The sequence below is a fragment of the Antechinus flavipes genome, chromosome 4, assembly GCF_016432865.1.
Source record: "Antechinus flavipes isolate AdamAnt ecotype Samford, QLD, Australia chromosome 4, AdamAnt_v2, whole genome shotgun sequence".
NCBI classification, from domain to species: domain Eukaryota; kingdom Metazoa; phylum Chordata; class Mammalia; order Dasyuromorphia; family Dasyuridae; genus Antechinus; species Antechinus flavipes.
Genome location: NC_067401.1, coordinates 118,152,210 through 118,162,624, shown reverse-complemented (window position 1 = coordinate 118,162,624; position 10,415 = coordinate 118,152,210). Strand labels below are relative to the sequence as shown.

The following is a 10,415-nucleotide window of genomic DNA, read 5'->3' as shown; positions in this document are numbered from 1 at the left end:
TTTTCTCTCTGGAAGTGGATAGCATTTTTCCTCATGGGTCCTTTGGAAATGTCTTGAATCATTGTCTTGATCAGAATAACGAAGTCTTTCACAGTTGATCATCCTTATAATATTAATTGGTAATTACAATATTTTCCAGGTTATGCTCCCTTTACTCTGCATCAGTTCATTTAGTCTTCTCAGATTTTTCTGAAACTATACTTATCATTTGTTTTAACATAACAATATTCCATTAAATCAAATATCACAACTTGTTTTATCTATTCCCCAATTGATGGGCATCCCATCAATTTCCAATTCTTTGCCGCCACAAAAATTTGTGGAGAAAAATTTAGTGGGTAACTTTTAAGTTTGTGACACTAATAAGTAGGATTAAGGCAAAGGAGAGGTAATTTTATTTAGATGATCAGAAGAATAGAATAAGGATTTCACATTTCAAAATATTTCACAGCAAGAGAAAGAGAAGTAAAAAAGTCAGACAAGTAAATAAAACTTTAAGTTTCTTTATTTGTATTAGAAAACTTGCCCCAATAATTAATAAAAATTGAATTAAGCATTGGTTAATGACCTTATTCTAGCATTAATTATTGGACATTTCATTTATGCTCACTAAATATTGATGGTGTTTCCATCTCTTAACTAATGAAAATCACAGGATCATATACTTAAAGATGGAAAATACCGAGAGCTCATTTAGTCCACTTCATCTGTAAAATGTATAATATTATCATCCTACATTTTGTAAATGAGAAAATTGAGAAGTTAATTTGCTCAAATTCACAGAAATCCAGCATTCTTTTCATTATATCAATTTTCTAAAAATAAATTTTGTTATCAGTAAATCTAATGAGTTAGGGTAGAATAAGAAATGAAATTTTTAGAAAAATCTCTTAATTGCCAAATCTAACAGCCTTTTCTAAATTCATGGTCTCAGACATTGTTGACCATCCTCTCCTGGATATGCTCTTCTTTCTAATTTTCATCACTGCTCTCTTCTGGTTTTCTTATCTGACTGTTGCTGTCTGCTTTGCTCTTTTTTTGTCCAGGTTACTCCCACTAAGCATGTTCTTTTTCTCTTTTGGAATTTCATCAGCTCCCATAAATTCAACTATCATCTCTTTGTAAATGATTCCCAGATCTATATGTCTAGACTTGAGTTCTCTCTTAAAGTTCAGTTTTGTATCATCAATTACATTTTAAATTGACTTTTGAACTCATTATGTCCAGAACAGAACTCATGATCCTTGCCACCAAGTCCTCTCTTCTTCCCAGCTTTTCTCTTGTGAACATTGTGATTCTCCCTGTCACTCAGGTTTGCAACCTCAATGGCATTTTCAATTTCTCACTATTTTGCACCCCACATATTGGTTCTTTTTTGGTCAAAACTTATCATTTTTACAATTATAACAGCTCTCTTCTCTCCATGCACATAGGTATTATCATACAAGTATACCCAAGCATATCATCTCTTTCCTGCATTATTGCAATAATTTCCTTATTGGTATTCCTGTCTCGTCTCTCCCTGACACAATCTACCCTTGACTAAATCACCAGTGTGATTTCTCTAAAGTACATGTCTTAACTATTTCAACTCTACTGACTCCCTTTTACCTCCAGGATCAAATAAAAAGTCTGTTTGGCATTTTAACTTGGTTTTTTCCTACTTTTTCAATCTTCTCACATATTATCCCCCTCCACACCTTCTAGGATCTAGCAACAATAGGCCTACTTGCTGTCTGACACTCAATCTGCCGAGGCTGGCTATGTGTCAGGAGAAGTATCTTTATTCCTCAGTTTCCTCATCTGTCAAAGGGGATAAGGGGTTGTGGATAGAGAGATGGGCCTGAAATCAGGAGGACAAGCATTCAAACACTTTAGACACTTACTAGCTGTGTGAGCATGGGCAAGTCAGTTAATATCTATTTGCCTCCTTTCCTAAAAAGCGAAATAATTACTACTTTCCAGGGTTGTTGGGAAGATCAAATGAGACAATATTTGCCAAGCACTTAATACAGTGTCTGGTCCACAGGAAGCACTGTATAAATGTTAGTTATTATTATATTATAGTTATGTCTATATATAGAATTATTATTAAAATTTAAAAACTAAAAGCTCTCAGTTCTGAGCATCATCCCCATTATCGTCATTTTCATCTCTGGCACAACACCATCATTTCTCCCCCAAACTGCTCTTCCTTGGCTTAGGGTAGAGATTAACTAAGGCAAACTCCTTGGGAATGAGCGGTCACAATCACATTTCCAACAGTCCAGGAGGGGTGCTAGGCTTCCTCGAGTGAGAGCCGAAAGACGAATGAAAGGGGACATAAATTCTCCACTCAGGCTATCTACATTCTGTTCTCAAAAGAAAAGATGAAGAAAACTAGGTGGCGAGCCCCAGGGAAGATTGATGGAGAACGGACCGGAAGTAGGGTTGACAGCGCTCCGGGTGCCGGAAGGGTGTCCAGGACGGACCCGGACCGGAAGGAGCGGGCCAGCGGCACGGCATCATGGCGGGCCCGGTCAGCCTGCGGGAGCTGCTGCTCGGGGCAGCGGCCGGGGCCGGTGCTGCGAGCCCCGCAGGGTCGCCGGCGGAGGGCAGCGGCGGCGGCAGCGGCGGCGGAACGGGTGGGGCGGAGCCGCCGTGGCGGGAGGATGAGATCTGCGTGGTGGGAATCTTCGGCAAGACGGCGCTGCGCCTCAGCTCCGAGAAGTTCTCGCTGGTGAACACCGTGTGCGACCGGCAAGTCTTCCCCCTGTTTCGCTGTCAGGACCCAGCGGAACCAGGGCCAGGGTCGGGCGCCGAGGCCGGAACCGTGGGGGAGGCCGGCGGAGCTGGGGACGCCGGGGCTGGCGGCGGGGAGTCGGCGCGGGCGAGCGCGGCAGCCCCCGAAACGACCAAGGAGGACCCGACCTCCCAGGACTACAGCCTCCTCCAGGCCTACTACAACCAAGAAAGCAAAGTCCTGTACCTGCTGCTGACGTCCATCTGTGACAACTCGCAGCTGCTCCGGGCCTGCCGAGCCCTGCAGAGCGGAGAGGTGGGAGGGGGCCTCTCGTCTCTGCCTCACGCCGAAGCCCACGAGTTCTGGAAGCACCAAGAGAAGCTGCAGTGCCTCAGCCTCCTCTACCTCTTCTCCGTCTGTCACATCCTGCTCTTGGTCCACCCTACCTGCTCCTTTGATATCACTTACGACCGGGTCTTCCGAGCTCTGGATGGGTTGAGGCAAAAGGTGCTGCCCCTCCTCAAGACTGCCATCAAGGACTGCCCAGTGGGCAAGGACTGGAAGCTAAACTGCCGGCCTTGCCCGCCCAGACTCCTCTTTCTCTTTCAACTCAACGGGGCTCTGAAGGTGGACCCTCCCCGGAACCAAGACCCAGCCCATCCAGATAAACCCAAGAAGCACTCCCCCAAAAGGAGGCTCCAGCATGCCCTGGAGGACCAGATCTACCGCATTTTTCGCAAGAGTCGAGTCCTGACCAATCAGAGTATCAACTGCCTCTTCACCGTTCCTGCCAACCAGGCTTTTGTGTACATTGTCCCTGGAGGGCAGGAGGAAGACCCAGTGGGCATGTTGCTGGACCAGCTTCGGAGCCACTGCACTGTGAAAGACCCCGAGTCCCTGTTGGTCCCCGCACCCCTCTCTGGACCGAGGCGGTACCAAGTGATGAGACAGCACAGTCGTCAACAGCTTTCCTTCCACATAGAGAACAGCAGCAGCTCCAGCTCTTCTTCAGGCCAGCTCGTGGATTTCACCCTCCGAGAATTTCTGTGGCAGCATGTTGAGCTGGTACTGAGCAAGAAAGGTTTTGATGACAGTGTGGGCAGGAATCCGCAGCCTTCTCACTTTGAACTCCCTACCTATCAGAAGTGGATTGCAGCTGCTTCAAAATTATACGAAGTAGCCATTGATGGGAAAGAGGAAGATCCCGCTTCTCCCACAGGAGAAATTACCTCCAAGATTTTAAGCAGTATCAAAGTTCTGGAGGGTTTTTTGGATATTGATACAAAGTTCTCAGAAAACCGGTGTCAGAAAGCATTGCCCATGGCTCACAGTGCCTACCAGTCCAATCTGCCCCATAATTACACAATGACTGTCCATAAGAATCAGCTTGCCCAGGCTCTTCGGGTCTATAGTCAACATGCCCGGGGCCCCGCCTTTCACAAATATGCCATGCAGTTGCATGAAGACTGCTACAAATTTTGGAGCAATGGCCACCAACTTTGTGAGGAGAGGAGCTTAACAGATCAACACTGTGTACATAAATTTCACTCACTACCTAAATCAGGTAGTTTAAATTTTCTTTATTGTTTTGAAATCACTTTGTTTCTCCTGAGTTTTTGTTTTGGTTCATAAGAGAGTCCTACATATTTAAAAAGAGGCAGGATTTTTTTTTCCCCAGGCAAAACTTAGTATATCCATCAATAATTTTCCCAATATTAAAATATGAGACTCTTGTCTTAGGAATATTGATGGATTAGTAAATGATAACCAGAAAATGGAATTAAAACTTGTAAACTAAATTCTAACTATGGCTATGAAGAGGGCATATTGAAATCTAATTTGATTTGATTATATAATCAGGTGTAATCATTCAAGAGATCTTTATTAAGCACATACTTCCAACAAGGCACTACATTAAATGTTCTTGATCAATGTGATCAACAGGGCATATTTACAAAAATCCTTAGATCTTTAAAGTTAAAAAAAAAAGTGTTTTTTTTTTTTAATATTCTTTATCAGTTTCTTCTGCCATATATTTCATAAAGTCTCTTCTAGAATTTTTCAAAGAAGTTCTGGGGTTGGAAATAGTAGAATATAGATTAAACTTGACTTATTCTTGGTATTTGTGAAGTAAATGCCCATTGGTTTGTTATAGGAGAAAAGCCGGAAGCTGACAGAAATCCTCCTGTCTTGTATCACAACAGCAGAGCTCGGTCCACTGGTGCCTGTAACTGTGGAAGGAAACAAGCACCTCGAGACGACCCCTTTGATATCAAAGCAGCTAATTATGACTTTTATCAGGTAGGTGCCTCATGTTCATTTTCATTTGTTTTCTGAATACCAGATAATTAAAGAATAATTAATTTTAAAAAATTAACATTGAACTACTACTATATAGCCTATTAACTAAATACATTTAAATTAATATATGTCAGTGTATAAAATATCTTTGTTTACTTTTTTGCTGAGGCTGGGGGAGGGAGTCCCAAGAAATGGAACATTGCATACAATGCTGGATTTTTTTTTTTCCTAAATATTTGATTATGCTAAATTGTTTTTTCCTTCTTCCTTCCCTTGTCCCTTTACCCCCCAAAAAGCCATGTTATGAAGAATGGCTCTCTTAGATGGGAAGAACATAAGGGAAGTTCAGATGTTGTTAAAAGATAGCAATAAGGCAGAGATTCCAAACATGGCTACCACGTGAGGACCCTCTGCCCACTGGACCCTTTGTCCAGTGCCCTCCTTATCTCTACCTTCGCCTATACTTTACCTTTGCTTATCTAATAATAAACCTCTTTTATCAATCTAAAAAAAAAAAAAAAGATAGCAATAAAAATTAAGTTAAAAAAAGTATAGTGGAAGGACAGGAGCCACACCAATGGACAGGTATAGATGGATTGCAGTCTGCATGTTTGGAGGGAATATCTAAATTTATTAGATCCTAAATCATTTGAGTATGAAGCATTATACCAATTTATAGTTATTTCCTCTAAGCATTCATTAGGCTTTGTCATTTTCATTCGCTTTTCCTTTATATTGTTATAGTTACTAAATGTATCATAGTTTTCATAGAAAATTCCTGCTGTATGAGAGAGAAGGTATGATAATTATGTTGATATGGTTATATATGCTTATAGTAAAAAGTACTTATTTTGATAATTATGTTTAATGTTCATTAAATGTTAAATTATAGTTCCTTGGTTATTTGGCATAAATGATGGATTTTGTTGTTTGAAATAAAAGATTAATTGTTTTGCATTTTTCATAGCTTCTAGAAGAAAAATGTTGTGGAAAACTGGATCATATCAATTTCCCAATATTTGAGCCAAGTACCCCTGATCCTGCTCCTGCCAAAAATGAATCATCACCTGCCCCTCCAGATACAGATGCTGAAAAACTTAAAGAAAAAGAACCTCAAACCCAAGGAGACAGCACAAGTCTGAGTTTAGCATTGAGTCTTGGTCAGTCCACTGACAGCTTAGGCACATATCCAGCTGATCCACAAGCAGGAGGAGACAACCCTGAAGCTCATGGACAAGGGGAAGTAAAAACTGAGAAACGTCCAAATTTGGTTGATCGTCAGGCATCCACAGTTGAATACCTCCCAGGCATGCTACATTCAAATTGTCCTAAAGGTCTTTTACCCAAATTTTCCAGCTGGTCTTTGGTCAAACTAGGCCCTGCTAAGTCTTATAACTTTCACACTGGCTTAGACCAACAGGGTTTCATTCCAGGAACAAATTATCTTATGCCTTGGGACATTGTCATCAGGACAAGATCTGAAGATGAAGGAGACTTAGACACAAACTCTTGGCCGGCTCCAAATAAGGCTGTTCCTGGAAAGAGAAGTTCAGTTGTCATGGGAAGAGGAAGGCGGCGAGATGATATAGCTAGAGCTTTTGTGGGATTTGAATATGAAGACTCTCGTGGTCGGAGATTCATGTGCTCTGGCCCTGACAAAGTGATGAAAGTAATGGGAAGCGGGCCAAAGGAATCTGCAATCAAAGCTCTCAATAGTGATATGCCTTTATATATTCTGTCATCATCTCAGGGTCGAGGACTAAAACCGCATTATGCTCAACTTATGAGGCTTTTTATTGTGGTTCCTGATGCTCCTTTACAAATAATATTAACGCCTCAGGTAAGGAAGGGGAAAGATCATGCCATTTTGATCACGCCAACAAACATTTTGTTTTAAGATAATATAAAAGTAATTCATTGAGCAACAAGTTACAGAATGCATTTTATGTTCATTCTACAATGTCAGGCAAAACTTAAACTATGAGACAGCATCGATTTCTGAAAAGAATTAAAGTGTGTTGGTTTACTCAATCAGTTCATCCTATTAAAATATGATAATTCAGGGATTGGGGTTTAAATTTTAAATCTCTAGGGAAAGAGTGTACTTATTGAAATTTAAAATTTATTATAGACCATATAGGTCAGATAGACTATTATAAGCCAGGTAGATTGGATAAGTATAATTTTAGAGCTACAAACATATCTGCTGAGGTATATGTTCTTCAAGTCCCATGATTAACTCTTTAGAATCTTGTGTTACTGATGTGTATTGTTAAATGATCTTTTTGAGAAATATAAGGTATTTTCTTTACATTTTTTTTCAGGTTCAACCAGGTCCACCACCTTGTCCAGTATTCTACCCTGAGAAGCAGGAAATCACCCTTCCACCTGATGGATTGTGGGTACTACGGTTCCCTTATGCTTATGTGACTGATCGTGGACCTTGTTTTCCTCCCAAGGAAAATGTGCAATTAATGAGCTACAAGGTCATCCGAGGGGTTCTTAAAGCAGTTACACAGTAGTGTTTTCCAAGCAGATCAATCCTATTCTTAAACTCCTTTTTCAACTCAACATGGCTTTTAATTACAAGGGTTAACATCTGGACAGTAATTGTTCCATTTTTTGGGAATCTTGTTGCTATTTATTGGGAATACAATTCACCTTCCTAATAAAAATTGGATGTTCTCAAAAGGAACAAGAAAGATACTGTTATTACTGTTGATCCCTCTTATTTCCTTCTATGTGTTTCAGTGTTCTACATTAAAGCGTTATCTTCTGTATTTGAATTTGCATCCCCAAATGTTGAAAGATGAAAGATAATCCTGATATTGGATAAAGTAGATGTTTGGACTGGGATTTTTGTCAAGAGATAGTTATTAAAAATTTCCTCAAAATAGAGTAAAATTTGGTAAGATTAATCTGGCAAGAATGAAAGGTGGTTTAGCTTCTTAAATTAAATACTAATTTATTAATATTATCCGTTAAAGCTTTTTTTTATGGGAATTGTTTTTTTTTTTTTTTCAGACCATTACATTCTTGGGCCATAGATGGACCAGTTTTTAAAACAGGCACTGAAATTTATTGAAATAATCATTAGTCCAAAATGTTAACATAAAACTATATTTTTGACATTTGTGCCATTCATTGAGACATAGAATCTTAACCCTTGATGGTAGGTATGAATAAAGATAGAGGTGCTGATGTGATAACCTTTTCATCATAAATGAACAGCCCTAGATACCAGCAAAATTAAATTATTCTTTTCTCTTGTTTTATTGATGCTTTTTCCTTTTAAAAAATATCACTGTCATTTCCCAATCTTTCTCTTATCCCCAAATAGAAGCTTTCTGTATACCAAATGAATACAGTCAGGAAATTCTAATTAATACCATATTAGCTATATCTGAAAATATATGCCTTATTCTGTATGTATTGCTACCACCTCGTTGCCTAAGCAGGAAGAAGCATCCTTTCCATAAAGTCCTCTGCAATCACAATTGGGCACTGCATTGATTACACAGTTCTGGAACACTTTAATTTTTTCTTTTGCTATACTGTTGTGATGGTTGTGTGAATGATTCTCTTGAGTGTGTTCTATATCACTTCAGACATGTTTTTACAATTTTGTGAGATTTTCTTGTCATTTTTATGGTATAGTAATATTCCTTGGAGTAGCTAGATGGCGCAGTGGATAGAGTTTTGGTATCTGGAGTCACCTGAGTCAGTAAGACTTCTCTTCCTGAGATCAAATCTGGTCTCAGACACTTACTAGCTGTGTGCCCTTGAACAAGTCACTTCACCCTATTTGCCTCAGTTTCCTCAACTGTATGGAGAAGGAAATGACAAACTATTACAGTACTCTGCCAAGAAAACCCCAGATGTCATGTTAGAATCATATTCCATTAGTAATGGTATTGCTATGTCAAATGATGATATAATTTAGTGTAGTGGTATCTAACTCAAATAGAAATGGGTCCCATTAAACTGTACATAAGAATTCCCATGAGCTACATATTGACTTGGAAAACTACATATTAACATTATTAGTATTTTATTTATTTTGTTTTTATTTCCCAATTGCATTTTAATGTTCGGTTCACACTTGGTGGCAGAAGGGGAGGAGTATCATGGGTTACAGTGAGTGTGAGTGAGTTTGACAATCTCTGGCTTAGTGAATTTTTCCCATATAATTCCAGATTGTTTGCCAGAACTTTGGAGACAATTCATAGCTCTACTATCAATGAATTAATGTTCATACCTTTGCACAAGACCCCCAACATTATAATTTTATCTTATGTTATCTTTGCCAAATTCATGGGTATAATAATTTAGAATCTCAGTTGTCTTCTTCAAAGTCTTCAAATTTTTTGTCATTGAAATCTTTCATTTAATCCTCAAATCATCTCTTAATTCATATTTAATTGGTATTTTTCCTAACCAAGATTGCCCAGATATCTCTATTTGCAAATATTTTAAATGATAAGCAATTTTTGATATTTAGGTTATATATCCAGTCTGAATTTATTTTGTGATAGATAATAGTGTTGATCTAGTCCTAATTTTTGCCAGGCTACTTTCCATTTTTTTTTTTAAAGCAGGTTTTCTTGAATAGGAAGAAACAGTTATTAGTGCTTTATTTTAAACTACAAGAAAAAAATAAGTAATTAGGCAATTTTTTTTTCAAAGCCAATAACTTTTGCTAGGTGTATTTTTTTCCCCCTTATATAACTGTGCCTTCATTAAGTAAAAGGGAACTAAACAGGTGAGGATTATTGTTTGTATCCTTCCCCTCTATAGGATTTTACCTTAATCCATTGTTCCTCATTAATTTTCTAAATTCTTGACAGCTTGCTATTTATTCCTGGAGGGAATGGGGAGTTTGTACTGAATATCAACCTATATGTCTTAGACACTAGATTTTTTTTTGTGGGACAACTAGAAATTTAAAAAAAAAATTTATTCTTTATTACCAGCAGCTTACATAAAATGAAAGTTAAAGGTCTTTGGAAGTGTGTGTCTATTGAGCAAACGATATTCCTAGTGTTCTTGTCATTTTTGGTATTACTCTTGGTATTGGTGGAACTTTAGTCCCATTTAAAGTTAATAAATAACTTTTATATATTTTCCTCTGATAATTGGAATTCACTTTAGTTTTTTTTTTAATTTCAGATTATTCTGCTAGTAGCATTTATTATTTATTTAAACAATAAGGAGAGTTATTAATTTTTTTAATCCTTAAACAACTTGATAGACTATTTTATCAAGTTGTTTTTATTGTGCACTGAACTTATAACATTTTTTGCAATTTTTCTTTTGCCTTACAACAAAAAAAAGGAAAAACTAATAATTTTTTATGAAATTTATGACTTGGTCCCAGCTTATCTTTCTAGTT

The 10,415-nt window shown here is 38.3% G+C and overlaps 1 protein-coding gene across 1 annotated transcript; it reads left to right on the top strand.

Moving 5' to 3' along the window:
* Positions 1–2,491: 2,491 nt before the first annotated feature.
* On the top strand, positions 2,492–7,725 carry SMG8 (SMG8 nonsense mediated mRNA decay factor). Its single transcript, XM_051994146.1, has 4 exons — positions 2,492–4,286; positions 4,878–5,023; positions 5,991–6,863; positions 7,348–7,725. The coding sequence occupies exons 1-4, from the start codon at positions 2,507–2,509 to the stop codon at positions 7,543–7,545; spliced, it is 2,997 nt and encodes a 998-aa protein (XP_051850106.1). The 5' UTR covers positions 2,492–2,506; the 3' UTR covers positions 7,546–7,725.
* Positions 7,726–10,415: the final 2,690 nt, after the last annotated feature.